Below are 21437 nucleotides of genomic sequence, written 5' to 3' on the forward strand. Positions count from 1 at the left end.
ATGCATATTATTATACGACATTTAACTAAAACGGGCAGAATGCTAGGAATTCCTGTAATACTTTCACGAAAACTATTAATAACTTCATTTACCTGCTCCCTATTGTGGGACTGAAGACATTAATTCTGGGAGAACTGAATGTAAGATAGGTGATGGCTAACCCAGCAAGCTTGTCTTGCTACGAACATATCGTCAAAGACTTGCCATATGAGCACAGTTATTTCAGATGTTCAGGGAGGACCAACAGTTGGACATTTTTAACTGGTTTGTGCTCAGAAATTACATATAAACTCCTTTATCTCCTGGTCTGGCAAGAAATAAGTGTCCTTTCTCTGTCTTCACTCACTTTCCTCCTAACAGAACTCTGAAGCTTTTCCTGTGAAAGCTGTAAATACTAACCCTGCCAGCAGGCTGAGGCCCATCTTTCCTCCAAATATTCCTCATGAGGACCTAAGATGGTCCTTGTTCTGCAGTAAAGTGACAAAACTGGCATCCCTGATATTGCCCCAGCTGGCAACCAATATAAGAAAATGAGGAAGTATGTTCCAAAATAAAGTTGTCTCATTTTGCTACGGGGAGTGAAAAGCACCAGCTCCAGCTCTTCCTCATCCTTCAGTTCACGAAACCATTCTTCCCTCTCAGAGTGACAGCTTCCTCCCAGTCAGTAGCTATCTCACAGTCCTGAAAACTAACCAGTCCAGATGTAACAAAGAGAATAACTACAGAGATTCTACGAAAAGAAGGAATTTTAAGGCTGGGATGTTAGCTAACATAAGCCAGGATATTTAAAACAGAAATTGAAATTTCAGTCTAAGACAGACATCTTGGCATAGATATCGCATGATTTTCCTTTGAGTATTGTCAGTCAAGATCCTCGCTCCTAGGACTACACCTTCACAGTACATTCCAAATATATACAACATGCGGAGATGCTTTGAAATCTGATGACATTTGCATTCAGACTGACATCTTCTTGTAGTGTGTTTGACACTGAGCACTTTCGTAACAAAGAACTGAGCCGATTTCAACCCAAGTCTTTTCCAAAGAATAACGGGCAGCTACACATGAATGAATAAGTGAACAGTTTGCTACAGCAATGAATGCCTCTGAAAACAGCAAGTTTGCAGGCACCAGATGGAAGAAGAACATTATTGCAATTCCTGCATCCCATTGTGTAACAGCCAACAGAGCCGTTAACGCTTTCTGGTGATTTCTAAGCTTTTTAATGTGCTTTCCTTTGAAGGTGTTTTTTTGTTCCCTGTCAGTCTGCAAGCTAGGTTCAGATGTCTGGGAAATAAATTTCATTGGCAAGCTGTCAAATAGGGAAAAATACAAGATAGAGATGGAAATAAATACTAATGATCGTATTACAAAAATCACTAGATGGACACAAAGCTTATGTTATAAAGTATGACCTACAGCACACGTCTTTCACCTCTTACAAACCACAGCTTCCTCTCTTCTATTCAAGAGCCGTCTGCCTTTCTGCAGCTTAGGTTATCATTTACCCCACAGAAATGTCTATCTCATGATCCCAAGGAGTTTTTACACTCTATTGTTTTCTTTTTCAGAAAGTAAACTTAAATCTTACTTAGCATATGACATTATGTCTTCCTCCAGAATTCAGAGCAAAATGGTAAAAGATGTTTCAGTCAATTCAAATTACTTACTTTCATTGCTGCCACCAGGGATAATAATGAGAAAGCTACCCACTGAGCAAAATACGTCCATTTATGTTAAGCAGTATGTTTTCCTGTCCTCAAACATATATGAACATTTAAACAATGCTCCCTTTACTTGGAATGTGCTTTCAGTATCTTGTATACAGTAGAAGTGGGAGTGTCTCATTTAAATTGTCAACAAGCATCACTAAGCGATGTCTGAACTAGTCCCTGGCAAACCAGGGCAGAGAGATTACCCAACTTTAACAAGCTGAATTCAGGTGAAAAATACCTGCAATGTATTGAAGATATATTGTCTTGCTCATTCAGGAAAATACCTGTATCTCATACAAATTCACAGAACAATTTCTGCTGTAAACCAGAATAATAATAATTTTTAAATTGGAGCGGTCACAATCACATGAGTACCAAATTCTAACACTCTGCTTTGGTATTATGATAAGTATCAGTCCAGTACGAAAAAAAGTCTTATTTTCATAGCTACATTTTTAAAGGCCTTACACTAAGACTTGATTCCTAAAAGGTAAGAGAGCAGTGTCTCTTCGTTGTGTGTATGTCCGTATGAAGAAAGATAAGTTTTTGTTATTATCAACAACAAAACATTTCGTAACTCTAGAATATATTTTCCTGCAGCAGAAGTTCCTAAATCTCAACCAACTTCAATGCTATTTAGTTATATCTAGGAAGGACTAGACCTCAAAATCACACACTGACTACACGGTATAATTCTATAACGTCCTCGAGGAACACGTGTTCTGATCTCAAGAAGAAAGCTAAATCGCTATCTTTACAATATTAACATAAAACCAGCAGTGGCTGCTTCTTAATTAATAAGGCTAACAAACAAGATTGGCAATATAGAAAGATTTAGCACGCAGGAAAAAAGTATGGGACTGCATCTTTTTCTAGAGTAGGAAATAATAACTGTTCCTTGTAACAAAGGGGAGAAAAGGATTGTTTCATGCACCTTGAGAGTCATCCAAGTGAACCCTTCAGAGACTACGATGGTGAGATGGTGTTGGGGAGGAAACAACACTCACCGTTAGACATCACAGCTAAAAGGACAATAACAATGATTAGGGAATCTTAAAGGTGGGTAAACAAACTGGAAACTAGGATCACAACTGTGCGGCCTAACTTTGCAATAACAGCAACGACAAGCACATTTAAAGATGGCATACTCTTCTTAACTGTGAAGATAATTCGCTGCTTACATTTCTGATCTATTTAAAGCTTCAGTAGTATAACTGAAGGTGGTCTAACCTCAATAGCCCCAGGGGATGGAGTCAGATCTGGCATCCCCCTGCTCCCCATGTCCCCCAGCGTAGTCCTCTCGATTGCCTGCTGGACTGCAGTCCACGCTACACAATTTAACACAGCAAAAGGGGAAATTACTTAAGAACCTTTTTAAGAGTAGTAAAATAATTTTCAGAAACAAATAGAACAAGAAATCTATAAGCTTTTCAACACTGGAATTTTCTACAAAGCATCAACATGTGGACGTTTGGCCATCTTGCCTGGTTCTCAGGAAACCACTGCTCACTCTAAGGCCCTAAATCTGCAGTACTCACTCCAAGCCACCATGACCTGTGTGCTGCAGGCGAATAATCCAAACACACTGAAAGATGAATCATGTAACGCTGCTACAAAATACAGGCACTTGGCCAAAACAAGAGTATTGCTCCAATACAGATGAGCATTGTCCCTAGAAAATTAGAGCATAACACTGTATCAGTATAATTTAATTTAAAAGGAACAAAGGAAGGCATATATATTCGAGACTGGCAACACAAAGTATTCTGAGGTTCAACATAAAAAGTAAAATGCTAACAATTGACTAGATTGTGATTTTATTTCCTTTGTGGTAAAACAGTATTGACAAATACTATAGTGTCATGTTTCTTGTTTGTGAGCTTATGTCATAAACATTCAAAAAATACAGGCTGGACAAAAAGACAATGTTCTGCCCAGAGTCAGGGCAGCGCATCATCAGACTGTCCCTGGAGCAGCCAAATGCTGAAATTATTATTACGGTGTTGCAATCTCCCTCGGGACTCTGCTGACGCTCTGGGAGGGAGCAAACTAATCTACACCTGGCACAGCATATACTGACCAACGTGCTGGTGCAGCAAGGCCACCCAGAGTGCTGGGAGCAAGGCTCATGCTTCTCCACTTCGTCCATCCCTATTTGCCACCGTCACTAACTGATGACATATGCAGGGGCATAAAACAGAAGCACACTTTAAAACCCAGGCTTCCAAAAAGTTACATGATTCAGGTGCCTCTCTTACATCTCCATACCCTACATTGCCCAAACCAAAATTTAACTCTGTATCAATTAATTTCAAAAGTATTTCCATTGCTCAAAAATCCCGTCCCTTTACCTTCTTAAGGCCAGATTACTCCAAACACACGTGAAGAATTGTTTTTAGGAATGCAAGAATTTTAACATTAATCTTCTATTATATTTAACACCACTGTCAGTTTCAACGTACGTGCTTCGAGCATAATGCTTTTGCACTTTGCATATCTCAGTGATTAATCAATTCTGAACAATTACCACCAATATGTATCGTGTTCTAATGAATCCTGAAGTGTATAGTCTTAATATGAAAATGCACACAATTCAGAGGTAAAGCAAACTGTGAGAGTAAAACTCAGAGTAATGCATGTGGGTCTTTTCTGCATTCTAGTGAGCTTTCATCCATGCCTGTCCCCGTTTATGAGTTGTACTGAGTAAAAACACTGTAGTGTACAGCCTCTTTCAACTCCTAAACAATCTAGTTTTGGAGGTTTAATTGGGAAGTGTTTGGTATCTACTTACTCGTACGTGATGAAGAATCATTGTATCCTACTGATGGGCTCCCTCCAAATTCCTCATTCCCGTTATCCCCAAGTACAGCACTGCTTACGAAATGCCACAGTGGTACTATGTTACAACACACATGAGTTTTAATATATTAAATAATATAATAAGATGCCATATGTGCCACCATAAGCACTGGTGACATGCCCACCATCCATCACTTCAGTATCTCTTCCACTCACAGAAGCTCAATTTGAACATTTTTTAGAGGGGGAAAAAAAACGCGGGGGGGACGGGACAGACCAATATATTGTAACAACAAACCACTGTACTGTGAACGTTTTTTTTAAAATAGTAACATGACAAACAAGAAATGTCTATTTTTTAACAGTTTTTCTTATTAAGACTACCACAGTAATATTTTCGAATTGAAAACAGAAAAACAGATTTCAATTTCTCACACGCCCTTCCATTGCTAAAATTGTAGTAGTTGGAATCTCTGGATGTTTTGCCCAGGTATCAAGGCATGTCAAGCATGTGGCTACCAAACATTTGATGCAAAAGTCACCAAGCCTTGAAAAAAAAAAGACATTACCCTAGAAAACTGAGAGGGGAAACACACAGCCCAGGTAGGTAACTATCCGAATGTGTGGCCTATGTATCTCCGACACTTGTTCTGTATATGCAGTTACACGCAGTTTTAAGGTAAATTAGTCAGAATAATTTACAGAGCAAAGACAACTGTTGTTGAAGTCCACTCTGGCACCATTTTAAAAAATTATTTTTTACAATTTCTTAATAATGACTTAATTTATTAAAAAGGCACACACAGAAAAAGACAGACTGTACATTTATGGAATTAAATCATTCTTTAAAATTATTTAATTAAATTTCAACTTGAAGAATTAAGAAAGTTTAAAGACTTCAGTCTGGATTTCTTTTTTTTTTGTCCAGATGCTCTAAAACCACCCATATAAATTTTTCAAAACAACTTTCTAGATGTCATGAAAAAATGCACTAAAAGGAAAAAAATAACAATAATCCTTTTTAATGTCTGTAATACAGGATCACTGGGCCAAATGAGGGAGCTTATAAATAATTTTGTCAGTGGTATTACCAGTCTCTCAAAGTTCACATTCTGGGAGAACCAGCTTCACTTACCACAGTCTCAATGTGTGCTCCATAGGAAATGGAGGTTTATTTATTGCAGAAGGAAGACATTCTGCTGGGATTACACCATGCCTTCAGCCATGGTAACTCTAACTAAACTGTCACATTCACTTACCAAATCTGAATTAGGGCATCTTCTTCTGTGTTTGATGTAGCATTTGTTTGCTAATATTAAGCGACAACTCTGAATACTAAGATAGCAGCGAAAAGTTGAAATCACTGTATGCTAACATCTAAACTAAAAAGAAATCACTTTTGGAGGTCATACAACGTGCTGCTTCAGTTCTCTCAAAGGCTTCATAATCAGTTTATGTATTTGCTTTGATATAATTTCTAAGGTTTGTGAAAACTTATTAAGCATATCCTACTGGGTAAAACAGAACAACAACCAAAGAATGCGTAAGATGGAGAAATAAGATCAGAGTCCCACCACCCACAATGATAGTCAAGCCAACAGCATGTCATCAAAGCTGTTGAAAACTAAATGTAACTACTGTTAACAAGATTTGCCAGGATACCAAAGTGACACACACAAAATGATCTACCAAGGTCTGTGCGTGGGAGACAAAAAGTTCCCATGCCTCCAGAACTTCACAGGAGCAGAAGCATTTAGCCTCTTCCATGAAGACTGAGACATCCCATCAAGGAAGGAGTCTAGAAGCAGGACATATCTGGGATTCAAATGACTTCTGTCACCACAGCATTCTTCCTTTATTGAGGTCTCTCCAGCTCAAGGAAGGGGTATAATGTCTACACCAAAGTTTCTTCCAGCCTTGATATTTCTAAACAATGTAATTCTTTTGCCAAGCCTTTTCATGTAGAACACAGTTAATAAAATCCACAGCAGAATATTTTTCTTGTGGTTTAATAAAGGCTAATTCCATTTTCAGATCAGTACATTTTTAAGCAAAATCACAAGTATCTTCACTGCATTTTGCAACACACTTTAGATCTCCTTAGAATAAGTGGTTTCTTGACTTATTTTTTCCAGGTTTCCATCAACAATTTGTGTTTCCTTTCTGTGACCTGGCATTTGAAAATGTTGCTGGTGCATATGCTAGACAATGAAGCATTAAGGAATTTGGAAGATGGGGCCAAACACTGGCCTGGTTAACACAGAATTATAGGGCACAAACGTGTACTGTGGCCCAATTAAGGATGACTAGCAACATTTTGGACAGCAGCACCAAAGGAAGAGCTCACTCCCAGGAGACCTAATGGAACTGGAATAGGAAGCCAAGCATGATGAAAAGGGTCTGAGCAGATCTGAGACAAAACAAAATTAGAATACTTCCTTCCTATCAAAGTTACCAAAGCTTCCCACATCAGTTTTTCAAGGGAACATATTTTGGGTTGAATACAGATGCAGCGTGATTCACTTGTGTTCTCAGAGCAACAGGGAAACTACTGAAAAGACATGGGGTAAACTCCCCTGTTTCTGAGCAACTGCCCTGCTCTTAAGCTCAGATCATTCATTACAAACTGATGTTTTAGGTGAGTACGTAATACTTGATTTTCTCCCTCTTTACTAAGGTCCTTTCATTATTTTCTGCAGTGACTGCTGGATTCCATTAAATGTATTTACATTTTTCTCCTTAAGTACTGTTTGCTGGGTTTTCACTTCACATGTTTTAACCATCCAACAAATACTGTGGTTATGCAAATGTTTACACTGAGTTCATCTTATTTACTTTTGCACAAAAAAAAGGAGTTGCTCTTAATTCTAAAAATACTGGATTTGTTTAGAGAAAAAATGATTAATCATTACTAAGAACTGTAATTTTCTAGCTGTTATAAACTGAACAGCACAGCTGAACAGTAAATCACATAGTATTATGAAGTTCAAGAAAGATGTCAGACTCATTCCCACATCCTCCATCAGGCAGATCTTCACTAACACTAATGAACATCTGCCAGCAAAGGTGGAGTCCACGTAAAAGTAAATATATACCTTAATCAACATGTTTGTGAAGCCCAGTGCTCATTTTCCAGAGGCAACATCAGGTATTAACAGACCTTCAACATTCCCAACCTGCCCACTCCTCCATAAAGTAGCAATGGCTCTAGCTTCAGAAATGGTTCCACGCTGACTCACTTCTTCTGCAATACCCAGAACAGTTCAGACAAACCACACACAGAGAATTATTACTCCAAGTTATTGCTTCCCTTGAGCTATTTGAATAACAAACAAAACGAATGCATAAAGCGAATCCAGATTTTCCTATTTTACTCTTTTAGGATATAAAGCTCTTTGAGGCAGGAGAACTATCTTCTTTTTGAATTTTGTACAGTACTTTTCACCTTATCAACAATCCACGTAAGAATATATGTAATTGTTCTGTCCTTGCTTAAAATGTGTCTGCATGGCACTTAACAAAAGCTGGAGCTGGATGGTGGTAAATACTAAGGTCTAGAATGAAAGGCATTGTTTCAGTGCAGTTGGCTACCTGGACTCATAATAAAGTAAGTTAAATATGACTTTGTAGTATTTGAATAGTTTCAATCATAGGGAGGAAAAAACATTATGTTCACTATGATCTACTTAGACTAGAAAAAAAGAAGGATGATTGAAAAAGGAAAAAACCCACAAACATAGAAGGGTAAGACTCCAGTTTAAGCAGAAGCTACTGCCTCACACAATCAAGATACCAGTGCCACGGTATCCCTCAAAACCAAGCCAAGTTCACCAAACTTACTACCTCCCACAGCTGGTCACCATTGCATCAAGTCTCAGTGAAGAGCTTGTGATGAACAACTTAGATGAATCTCTTTTATAAATTTGGGTAATATGATTGTCAATATAGAAGTATTTGAAACATGTTTCCACATATAAAATAAGTTTTTATTATTTTAAAAATTTTTTCTTTTATTAAAAGAAGACATGATTCTATGATCATTGATACAGACCCTGACAGATCTCTTGGCAGGACAGATTTGATTTGGATCAAGAAAGAATATACACTGAAGATTGTTGTTGAATTAGACAGAACGCAGTACGGTGGTTACACAAGATTTATGCTGTTTGCAGAAAAGTACAGATGACACTCATCTGGCATAAAGTCAGGACAGCACAGAAAGACAACAATTGATTCAATAAAAATTTAACCAGACCAAAATTGCAACTTAAAAATTTTCAAATGGCTCTGTGTGTTTGTATCAGTTCCTTGCTTTGCATGTCATGCTATTTTTACTCTATTGGAAGATACTCCATAGATTTATGAACTCTTCAGCTCATATCCTAGGGACTGAATCTGATCTCACTGGATAGAAGGGTGTCCTCCACAAACTCGGTCAAAAGTTTGTTTATGGTTAGTCACAATGTCATTAGTAGTTTCTGTTTACCAATCTGGATGTTAAAACAAACATCCTGATTAAACGAAATCCACAGAAATCAGAGAATGGCCTTCCAGAGGAACATTCTCAATCATTTCCTAGTAAGATGGCAAATGGAAAGACGGGGTCTGCATAGAACAGGATCCCCAGGCACCTGGTTAGATAAACAGCTTAACAACTCAGTTACTGCCAAGCATAAAGAGAAAAACTTTCTTAAACTGCTCTAAGTAGATATTAGCATTTAAGCATACTTATCTCCAGATACCGTCTTTATAGTGCCAATGCATCTATGTGGACATAAATCCTTTTTTACATTTACCCTCACCTAAGCTTGTGTTAAGGGTCATTTCAATACAAGGAGTACAATCCAACTCATGGGGCTTATCCTGTACACACTCAAAGCTGTGAGCTTTCTCACAGCTCCCAACACCCTACACAGTCCTCACATGAGTTCATAAGGTAATTCTGCTACTGCCTAGGACAGCTCAGGAATTAGCAAGAGTGTGTCTGGAAACTAGCAGATATCAAAGGTTCACCGACATGCGAAAGGATAACAAGGAGACAGCCTGAATTCCGCAGGCTTGCCAGTGAGCTGAAGAAACCATCAATTAAGTGCATGGCAGAAGCCTTCAGGTTCCAGAAAGTGGAAAACCTGCTTCATACTAGATAACATGCCAACATGCTGCAGTACAGCACAGTGATTCCCACACCTGTTCTTAGCTTCTACTGTATTCCTGCTGGTCCTATAGAGCAGGTTGCCTCCCATCACAGCAACTCACTGCCAATCAGCTGATCCTTAATATCTCACAATACCTGCAATACAGGAACCTCTGTGCAAGTAAGAAGTTCCAACAAGAGCTGGAATACAGCAACTCGCACCACCATCCCCCCCCAAAAAAGGGTGGTCCTTTGGCATACTAGCACGTGCACATCCATTACATGTACTGACTGTACCTGCCAGTTCCGACTCCCAGTATCACAAAGGCCACAGCATTCCACTGCACAAGCATGCCAGTCTCAATGCAAGGATTTCAATCAAAGCCTCAGCCAATGTCAGTTGGTCCAATGGTTTATCCTTAAATCCCTTTTTTTTTTTTTTAGTTTCTACTTTACAAAATACAGTCCTCAACTAAGTATAAGCTTTACTGTCAAAAGTGAAATCTTGGCCTCAGTGAAGTCACCAGCAGAAGTTACTATTGCTTTTAATGAGCTCAGATCCATATTTTGTTGTATGAGATCCACATGCCAAAATGCAGACTTCTACATCCAGGTTAACCACCTAGCTTCCCTTTATCATCAGTGAAGAAAAACAGCCACTTCTAAACTCATCTTCTCCTACAGAAAACACCTAAAATAGGTTGACTGATTTATATCAAAAAAATGCTTTTTTACCTCCTAAGGCTGAAACAAAGATTTAAGTGACATGCTCTATATTGCAGGTATCTAAAATAAGCAGAAAGAAACCCACACAGAATTTTATTCTTGGTTTTCAGATGAAAACACGACTTGTATAAATGGAACCAGGCATACCAGATAATACAGACTGCTCTGTAGAAAAGACTACAATACATAGTTATTCATCACTCCTTCACCAAGGAGGCTACAAATATTTAGATACCAGACAATAAGATGGAATGCTGGAAACGTTAACCGTCCATACGAACAATGAGCTGAAATCAACTTTTCAAATAATTTGATCAGGTTCCGTGGAGATCCCATAAGATTAGCGCATTTTTCATACTGTGGTAACTGATAATTGATTTTCTATTTGAATAAAGTTACTTCAGCTACTCTGTGTTATCTTCTGCACTGTATCATCATACTTCAGTATCTCTTCACAGATTAAAAATTAACAGAACAGTAATAATTTTCCTTCTCTGCAGTTTCAACGTCCTAATTGTACTCTTTGCTTCAACAGGATATACTCACTGATTCATTCAACATCATCTCTTCCCTGATGAGTCTTCAACTCAATTACTCAAATAGGAGTTATATCCTCAACTACGGATAACTTTCCTGTATTTCCCTCCAGCTTCAAAAATTTGTCTGCTAATTTTCCTCCTAATTTTCACCTTGTCTGCCAAAACTAACATTCTATTCATATCTCTGAACGGGATTCCCAGGAACAGGAGAGGAAAACCTTGTGGTCTCTTATGCCCTGTCATATATCACAGTACATTTTTTCCCTTGTCTTTTTGTCAGCACTGGTTGTTCCTAACAATGGATATTGATTACTTGGACCTTAATTTCCTAATTTTTCCTTTCTTGCTCTTCCTAGTTAATTATCTTACATAAAACTACGGTCATATCTCCTACCACACCTTGAAGGAGAAGATCAGACTACTGACAGATGGAAATATCTCAATAAGACACAAACACCAGAGACACAATATAGAAAAATCTAGATCACAACAGTGATTATGAAACTGAAAATGGTGAAATATGCAACTAACAGACAATGGCCACAGTTTTTCCAAAACAAAATAAAATCCTTATCTAGAGCTCCTTTAGACTTCAAGTACATTAAAAAAAATATATATATAATTTTTCTAAGGGAAAAAAAAGCTAAATATTGAAGGCATATAACCAGTAGAAACCTTTTCAAGTTCTACCAAGACCACAACTTTTGCTGAACCCCATTCATGAGAACGTATTTCAATAACATATTGAAAGAGATTGCAGTAACTCCATAACACCATGTCATTTATGAGTGCAATACGTATTTTTACAAAAACAAAACCTATTTAATTAACACACTGTTGACACAGTGCAGCAGGACTCTAGCATTCAACATCTGTGGAAAAGAACTTGACTCTTACGCATGAACTGCTGTGTTTGAGCAAATTTATCTCCTCTAGAGTCACTGTTTCCATCTCTCTCCTTAGTGTTAAATATATAGTTTTACTTTATGTATCCATAGCAAATTTCATTTTCCAACTTGTTGGTGTGCTTCTCCCATTTTCTAGATTAAATAACTTTAACAGCCTGGTTACCCTTCATTTCAATGAAGAACATAAATCTGACATAATCTCTATCAAGCAGGGAACATTTTGGAGAGGAAACTCAATTTTTTTCTTATGCATAATCTCATGTCTTTTATCTACATAATTTTCTAAAACCTTTCTCTTGCTTCACTATTCATCTTCACTGCCACTATGCAACATGAACAAGGGCTCCTTCTCAAAGAGGACCAGCTAATGTTCAAGGTCCCTTCCAACCTAGACATTTCTATGACTCAAAACACCAAAATCTTATTAGTTTGCGTTAGTATCCTGATAAACAAGAGTTTGGCCTGGAATCATATTTCAGTATATTAAGGACTGTTTATTATTATATTTTAGTATATTAAAGACTCTGCTTCAGCACCTTACAGGCTCTGAGGCCTTTTTTCTGTTGTGCTACTTTTTCCACAGCTGATATGTCTTTCCAGATGAAAGACTCAAAAGAGGTTCTCTTAAAATACACTCTATAATGAAGACTCGATTCATTACCAAAAAAAAGTCATAATCATCAAAAGCAATTTGGAATATAAACACTAATCTGTTCTTACAAGTCAGGACTGAAGTATACAAACACTATTGTAGTGACAATTAAGCAACAACCTCTGAAGCATTGATATTAGCCTTCATTTTAAGAAATAACTAGAATTTAAATTAAAGGAAAACTTAAAATGCTTCAGCTACCCTTCAGATGACTTACATACTATGCTTATAATTGGTACTTACCAAACAAATGCAAGGTAATGATGCTAAACATTACATGGATTCCAATTCATATCAAAGCTGGTGTATCAGCAATGAGGTTGTAAATTTTTTTTTTTTTTAGTGGATCGAACAAGTTGTCTTATTGGTAACAGAACCACATCTTGTTGCCAGCTCACTTGTGTCATTTGAACCCCAGCTGTTCCTCACAGCACTCTGAGGGGACCAAGGTGCTGCTTTAGTCCAGTCCTGTACTTGCACTGACTAGCCAAACAGAACATAAAGATCAGACTTCAACCTGCCAGTAAAAGTCATCATGCATTTAGCCAGCCATCTGCTTTCACAAAATTTGTAAGAACTAAATACTTTTTGATATCTGCTCCTCTTTAAAATACAGCTGAAATCTGTGAGTGAACTCAAAAATCAGTAGAAACAACTACATCACAGACTAACAGACAGCATGACTGTTCTAAGTGCCATTTCCTTCAGAAACCAGGCCAAAAGAATACTCATTTCAGACCCTGTACCAGAGTCTCTGTGGAAAAAAAAGAAAATAAAAATCAGTGGGCTGATGAAAAAAGAAAATGAATTGTTGAAGAAAAAGGTAACTGGAAAATACACCATGTCCATCTATTCAACAGTTTATAATATATAGAATACATTGTTTTCAGTCCATTATAATCCAAGATTTCGTTTCATATTTATGGCAACAACATCACAAGGGAGTGAATTTCTACTGTTTATATCTTGATTAGTTAATAATCTGGAGTTCTAATGCAAAGTCAAACAAGCAAATAATTATTCAGATCAGTTCACCCTGAGTTTAAAGAACAGTTTTCATTTTCTGGAAGAAAGAAGTTTATTCTCCTTCAAGAGCACCAAATCTGTTTTATTTCCCACCACCAGTTTCAAAAAATTGCTCAGTATTTTAAGTTAGTTCCACAGTGGGAAAGTATACACTGAGTATAAAATTCTTACACACAACTTAATTATTCAGCAAATATCACGTCAAAGCAATATTAACCTCAAAGTTTTATTTTTTAATTAATATTTACCTCTGAGATAACTAAATCTTGAAGCTTAACCTTTTTCCACTAAAAAAAAAAAGTTTCCTTAACATTAGTGCAATGTGCAAAGAAATATTATCCTTCCATGAGGAAAACATATAAAGATGCTGGAGCCTTTCCATTTCCTCCCAATTTTCATCACCAGTATAGCTGTACACCTGAATGAGAACAACTGTAGGCAGCATAATTAAAAGCCACTGGTAACTTAAGATCTGAAATCTTTCTGGAGGGACTTAATTTAATAGCATAGTATTTTAAAAAATCCTGTTCATGGTTATTTTATAAACACAAAAGTCTAAAATCTGTACTTACTTCAACATGTGTAAATAACGTTTGTTCAGCGTTATCATTGTTTTTCTCCTTGAGATCTGGTGGGATGTTTCTACTTCTTACTTGGAAGTGTGTTTTACTAAGATAACCATCACCAAGGTCCTGCATTCAGAAAACAAGAAAAAAAATTTCTGTAAATAAAATGGTAAATGTTCTAGAAAATATAACGCTGTTCTAGAAAATAAACAGAGCGTGGTATTTAGGCATAAGCTCCAAGTCTCTTTATAGGCACCAATGATTGCATTGCTTTTCAGCACCTTCTCACAGGTAGTTTACACTAGACTAGTTCTTGATATTAAAGGAAGTCAAAGACCTGAACAGTAAAAATAAAATTTAACATAGCTATTAATTGAATTAGACAACTGCTACCTGGGGATCAGGATGAGAGCCAAAGAACTGGAAGACTGTGCACTAAGGTCATGAAGAGATGAGCAGCTACTAACAATTTTGACCTACCTATTTCAAGCAATGCATTCATGCCAGTATAAATCTCCCAGTTCTTGGCAGATTGGTTTATTTTTGCTCCATTCCCCCGCTAACTTTCTTAAAGCCCTGGCAGGGGAGGGGCAGGGAACCAAAACCCACTTCAGAACTTAGGTCTGCAGAGTCACAATTTGTTCCCTTCTCTTGATCACCTCTGAGGGTCAAATGTAAGAGAAAACAGACAAAGCTGTACCTTCTCCCAGTTCCCTTTTTATCATTCTGCTTCCCAGGTCACACAGTCTACTGTTGTAAAAAGCCCTTGTGCAATTTCAGAGTGGCAGGAGAAGGTTTTAGGAGCTTTCCCCCCTTGCTGACCTGACCATCTGCAAATATATATAATTTTTTTTTAGATTAGAAGAGGAGAGAAAAAGTTTAATAACAGATCACTGGAAAAACATACACTCTGAAGGGGAGAAAGAGTGTGAAGACCACAAAGAACAGTAGTTACATGTTAAGAACTTATTTCTCAAAGGAAACAAATAAATTGGGGTTTTATTAGCTGTTTCATTACATTTTATTTTCGACAAACACAGAAAGCATATGCACAACATCTGATGAAAAAGGATTCTATTCAAAACAGTCTTTCTACAAAATTCATTAATGTAGCATTAAATTGCTCAACAAGGCTACAAATTTAACTATAATTCAACTCTTTGGTTAATCTGTCATTGCTGACACTGTTTATTTCATGTATTCTAACCTTTAAATCAACGTGGGTTTTATTCTGACACACTAGTTCTCTCCTTTCAAGGACACTGTAGAATATATGTACCTCCAAAATCTGCTATGGGCTATTTGTTTACTTCATTCTTATCAAGTTTCACACCTGATAAAAAATGATAATGCTCTCTACATGTATTTTTGTCCACGTATTTTTAAGTATGAATCATACTATGAGCAATTACCTTGCTCGTAACTTCTCCTACTGCTCGTAACTTCTCCTACACTTATTTTCTCACTAAATTTCATCAAGAGCATAAATCCACCAAACTTTGCTGGATGTCCTAGCTGCAGAACCAACTTCATCCTGTGCAATGAAGAATCAAGCATGCAGAGGACAACAGCGACAGAAAAACTAAGCCTAACTTGGTGACACAAAGGCCACCTCTCTCTCTCAACACTCAAGTCTCTCCTTGTGGAGCTTCTTGTGAGCCTCAGCAGGAGTAAAGCTACCTGCACTGGTATTTATCCCCCTGAAAGCATCAAAGAAAGTACTACAGCCACCCACAGAGGTAAAATGCCCCAAGGCACAATGTGTTTTGCCAGAGAAGGGCTGGATACAGCATTCACCTCCCTGAACCAGTTCTTCCTGTCAGCAGAAAGGAGCCAAGATCCATAGCCCTCACATTCTATAGCATTTGAGTGCCATGAAAAATATCCATGGATAGCTGGAAAGGTGGAGTTAGCAGTCTCTGTATTTGATAGTTGTATGCCAGAGGCTAGAGGAGAGGTGGCAGGAAAGAGAAGCATCCCTCCTGTTGCACTCTCCGTAGCGTTATGTATTTTGTACACTTCTGCCCCTATAAATAAATCAACAAATTAGCAAGGGCTTTGATCCCATTAACGTGGAAAGGGAGTCCCCTTCTACTCCAGCTGTCTTCTGAGTATCATAAGCAAAAGTGAACTGGTATAGCCTTTGATACGATTACCTAGATTGACCTAACTAAATATGAAACAAACATAAAGCAGAAAGCAAACGGGGGGCAGGCTTCACGGACAAGATTTATCTATCCAGCCCTAACAACAGCACCCACATTTAGCTTCATCATGTCCTACAGCAGAGGTGCTCTTGGCTTTTTTACAGCTTTCTTCCAGGGAAAAAAAAAAAAAGCAGATTATAAAAATAACATCGTTTAGAACATTTCACTTACAGCTATAAATACAGGGTTCTGCTTGGGCCATGTGAGCTTATGCCACAAGAGCCAGCTCCACAAAAACAATGAGAATTTCATCATCTAAATTTAATCTCTACAGAAAACACAGGAACACAAGAACACAGTTCTACAAGCCTGGTTTACTTGTGTGGTCTTATTGCTATCAATGGGTCTATTCACGTGAGTATGGAATGAGGAATGGGATCCAAGTGCATGACATCAGCAAAATTAAGAGCGCCCAAAACTACCCACAACACATACATTGGTAAAAAAAGCAAAAAGACAATGAGACATCTTGTTAACAGAAAGCTTCCTTCCCAGGCCACGTACTGTAAATGGATGGTCTCAGTGGTCAGGTTTTTATCAGACACTGAAATCACAGAGTCGCCAACTCTACCTGTTAAAAAAAAAAACCTCTTACAATTTTTTTATATGTGAGAACAAAAATCTATCTCATTCTGCTATTTCCAGCAAAGCTTCTTATTTCACAGAAAGTTCAAACTTTGACCCTTGTATTAAATTCCCAATAGAGGCTCAGAGCATCTTTCTTTGTTGAATAAATCCTCACAAATATAGCCTTGGACTGAAATCTAAAGTTTCAAATGGTTGCCTGTAAGAAAGGGTGTATTGTAACACTTGGCTAATATTTGCACTCTTTGAAAAACTTCTCAACAGAATGCATCTAAGGCGAAGATCCTGCTTCTTACTGAAATTGTGCTTCATCTCTGATGAAAGTGTTACAAATGCTAATGTATAACTACTTATGTAGAAATGATGGCATACATTCATTCTGGGACTTCTTGCATTTCAAAATGGTACAAGCATGATTTTTCTCCCCAAAATTCATGAAAGCATGGGAAACCACTAAAGCCATTAAAGTAGGGGGAAAAAAGCTAGAGAAGTACATTTTCTACAGCAGAAAGAAGAAATACACAGATAATGAGTATCTCAAACCATCCATTATTGAAAACCAGTCAGAGAACAAGAGAACATATGAAAACCTACATCACCCACACATCAAAAAAAGTGTGGCAAAAAGAAATCCTAGAGCAGTGTAGATTTATTATTAGATGGAAAATAACAGAAGCATTCAAAGTAGACAAAGCAAGTGTTCAAAATATTTCTGTTGCTATTACAGAACAAATAGAAATTATGTAGCCATAAGCCATAACTATTACAAAGTTTTCATTTCAGCAGTGGTTAAGCAGGACATTAGCATGAAGTGGCTAGCATTAGGTATTTTTAAATCAGCATGTAAGAACTGATGATTTTCTTTAAGTCTTTAAGCACTGTGGAAGTTTCAGAGAACTTTGGAGAAAGCCAGCACGTACCAATATATCCTTATATACTGGCTAATTTGTATAACTATACAGATATCAGCTTGACATCATCCCAAGCAAAATAACAGAAGACATCATATAGAATTCAGTAAATAAAGAAATGTATACAGTAAATGTAGTTATTTTTTAAGAAAAATAGATTTTGTCAGGGTAACTTAAAAAGACATGTTTGGTTGATAAACATGAAAGTTGTAACAATATATACTCAGACTTCCATAAGATGACTGTTGATCCTACAAGCAGAAATTAAAATAATCCCACGCTAATCTGACACACACTAAAGGACGAAAAAATTATTAATTCACAGATCTCAAATGTAACTTAAAAATGGGGAATCATCAAAAAATAAGTTATTCTAATGGGGTCCTGTGAGACTAGTCTTGGCCCCGCACTACTTAAAATTTTGATTAATGACCTAGAAACAATATGTAATTATTATTGGTGAGGTTTGAAAGTTATGGGGAAGTAGCAAATAATGAGGATTGATCATTAATACAGACAGATTCTTCTGGCTGCCGTATGCAACTAACATGTATTTTAATACAAAATATTAAGTCACATCTAGAACAAAGACTGTGTCCTATTTCAGCTTAAAAGGTTAAAGTGATCCTTGGATATATAGCCACAAGCACTTGCCCAGAGTAGGACAGTTTGAATTTCACAGTGATACCACATTCATTATCTAGTTTTGCCCACAGCTGAAAAAAGGATTTTTATATACTGGAAAGGATTCAGAGGAGATTCACAAGAATGATTAAAATATTGGAAAACACGTCAAATGGTCCGGGAGCATAACATGTTTTGCTTTTATACTGACAAGGTTAAGGGATGAATTGATCTGAATCTGAAAGTACCAAAACAGGGAGAGTTCTGATAAAAGAAGGGTCCTCAGCTTAGCAGCCAGCTACCAACGCCTGGAAGATGAAGCTAGGCAGTTAAGATTAACAGCTTTTTTTTCTTAATTCAATTTTAAGCGTAGCCAATCATTCTAAAGGCTCATTGGGAGCTGTGACTGATTCCCCATCATTGGGAATTCTGAAAATGAAGACTGCATAATGCCTTAAAAGGTAATCCTCAGGTAATCCTACCCCTTTGTTACACAACAATTCGCACTAGACTATCCCAGCAGCTGTTTCTGGATTCATGAGCCCTATTCAATCCCAAATCCTCATGTAAAGCACCTATGCACTGCTTTGTTCTCAGACCAGCTGTGTAAAATGCCATTTACTTCACGTGATGTAAAACCCCCGTAAAGGATGTTCCAGCTTGTGGTGGCTGTCAACAGCTCAGAAAGACCAGTAAGAGTATCTAAAAATTAACACTATGATTATTTTTACCTTGCTAGTTCTCCACTCCCAACCATCTCCTATCTGCTGTGAATGTTTAATAAATTCTTCACAGTACTGCTTGAATCCTTTTTCTTCCAAAAAGAAGTCCTCTTCACTCGCCATGCTACAGGACATCTGCAGAGTAAACTAAACGTTAGTACTGACAAATAAAATGAACACTAAAAACTTTCACTGATTTATAGCAATTGGAGAGTAAAATAACAAAGCACTGGGGAAAAAAAACCTGTTTCTTTAAGTAAAACGACACGTTTCTTTGAGTACATTAGGGAATCACAGACACACCAAACAGCTGAGGCTGGAAGAGGCCTCTAGAGACTATTTATTCCAATCCCCCTGCTCACAGTAGGGTCAAATAGAGCAGGTTGCTCAGGATCATTTCCAGTTGGGTTTTGATTATCTCCAAGGATGGAGATGCCACAACCTCTCTGGGGAACCTCTTCCAGTGTTCAATTACCATAGAAGTGAATAATTTTTCTTCTGTTTAAATGAAAAAATGTATGTATCAGTTTGTGCTCACTGCCTCTTGTGCTTTCACTGCATAGTACTAAAAAAAGTCTGGTTCCATCTTCTTTATTCTCTCCCAGCAGGTATTTATACACATTTACAAGATCACACTGACCTTCCCCTTCTCCAGGCTGAAGAGTCCCAGCTCTCTCAGCCTCGCCTCGTATGTGAGACACCCTTAACCATCTGTGTCCCTTCACTGGACTTGCTCCAGTATGGTGTTGTCTTGTATAGGGGAGCCCAGAGCTGCACACAGTACTGCAGTTTTGACATCTATTTCCTTCTGGTCCAACTGGCGACCAGAAACCTGAATCCATTTATGGGCTACTTCCGTGGGCCTACCACTTTTTCATCAGGGAACTTGGACGGCTCCACAAAAGCTTAACATCTCTAGTGTTTGTGGACCCAGAGCCTACATGATGGCCAGCAGAGGACAGCTGAAGCAACTGTTCCTGCTCATGCCAGGAGCACAGCTCTCAATGGCCCAACAATGTGGCTTCAGGAGGTTACAGCGTGCTGCAAATGAGCACGTTCCCTACTCCTTGAATGCTTCCCTCCCAGGGTCTTGAAGATAACAGAAAAACTCCCTCAGCGAATCGTCTAGTTTTACTTTTTTCTCCCCTTTCAAAGAGGTTGTATCACAAATATCTGTCCTAGTGTTTATAAACATCAGGCATCACTGCAGTACCATCTACTAATCTTCAGTAACTGTTACAACCAGACACACCTTATCTTAACAATAAATACAAAGGACACAGCACCTCATGGGATGTTATTTTTCAGGACCTGGCCCCAAACAGCAACATCACCCTGTCTGCCCATCACATAAATTATTTATCTAGCACTTGGAAATATATTATTTTCAACAGCAGTTAACCCAAGCCGCTGTTAATCTGTTCGTGCTTCCTGGATGTCAATAAAGAGGAAAAGTGCAAAACAAGACACTGCACGTTTCGGCGATGCCCAGATTTCCCAGGCGATGGACCACAACGCTGCGGTAAGCGCACGTAACGAGAGCGTAGTTCTCACACACGATTTAAGCATACCTATGCGCTTCAGGAAACCAGCAGCTGTGAAGAGGTACCAGGCTGCTGGCGCCTTGCAGCACGCCTCCCTTCCTCTCTTAAACTACCTCGAAAACAGTGACGAGCAGCTACGAGCAAGTCCGTTCCCCTCGGCCACGGGCCCCGCAGGCACCGGGGACGCCACGCAAGCCCCGTCCAGGCCGACTCCTTCTCCTCCTTGCCCGGCCCCGCCCTGCGGAGCCCCTCCCGCCCCGCCGGGACGGCTCCCCCGGCGCGGCCCTCGCCCCCTCAGGCCCCTCGCCGGGGGGTGCCGGCCGGGACAGCCAGGCGGGCGCCGTGTGCTGGGGGTAAGGCAGCGGCGGGGCCCGGGGGAGAGGGGCGGGCGCCCCGTCCCGCCTGAGGCACAGGCCGCGCACTGAGGTAAACGGGGCCGCTCCGCCGAGGCCGGCGCCGAGCGGGGCACGGGCGGGAGCAGCCCCGCCGCGCCGCCCCCCACATACCGTGCCCTCCTCCTCCCGCCGCCTCCGCGCCGCGCACCCGCCCCGCCCACTGCGCATGCGCGCCCCGTGGCGGCCGGCGGGAGGCGGCTGCGCATGCGCGGCGCGGGGAGGCGGCGGGGGAGGGCGCGGTGTGGCGGCGGCAGGGCGGGGCCCGGCGGGGCCGTGTGGCGGGCGGCGGCCCGGCCGTCCTCCGGCCCTTCGTGTTGGCTTTGCGAGGCGGTGGGACGTGAGCGCTGTCAGCAGGGGCTTGGGAGCGCGCAGCGAGCCTCTGGA

General features: G+C 39.2%; 1 protein-coding gene across 2 annotated transcripts in view; it reads right to left on the bottom strand.

Annotated features, from left to right (window-relative positions):
* The window catches only part of ATG10 (autophagy related 10), an 87262-nt gene extending 66084 nt beyond the window's left edge, over positions 1-21178 (bottom strand). Inside the window, exons 1-3 of one of the 2 annotated variants that reach the window (XM_068423260.1) lie at positions 21165-21178; positions 19124-19249; positions 14072-14191 (exon numbers count right to left, since the gene is read on the bottom strand). In XM_068423260.1, coding sequence (XP_068279361.1) covers positions 14072-14191; positions 19124-19249 — 246 coding nt within the window. In that variant the 5' untranslated portion in view covers positions 21165-21178. Of the gene's footprint in view, positions 1-14071; positions 14192-19123; positions 19250-20685; positions 21057-21164 lie in introns of those variants that run through there. The other variant, XM_068423259.1, reaches the window with a different exon arrangement.
* Between the last annotated feature and the right edge of the window lie 259 nt (positions 21179-21437).

The sequence above is a fragment of the Nyctibius grandis genome, chromosome Z (assembly GCF_013368605.1).
Source record: "Nyctibius grandis isolate bNycGra1 chromosome Z, bNycGra1.pri, whole genome shotgun sequence".
NCBI classification, from domain to species: Eukaryota; Metazoa; Chordata; class Aves; order Nyctibiiformes; family Nyctibiidae; genus Nyctibius; species Nyctibius grandis.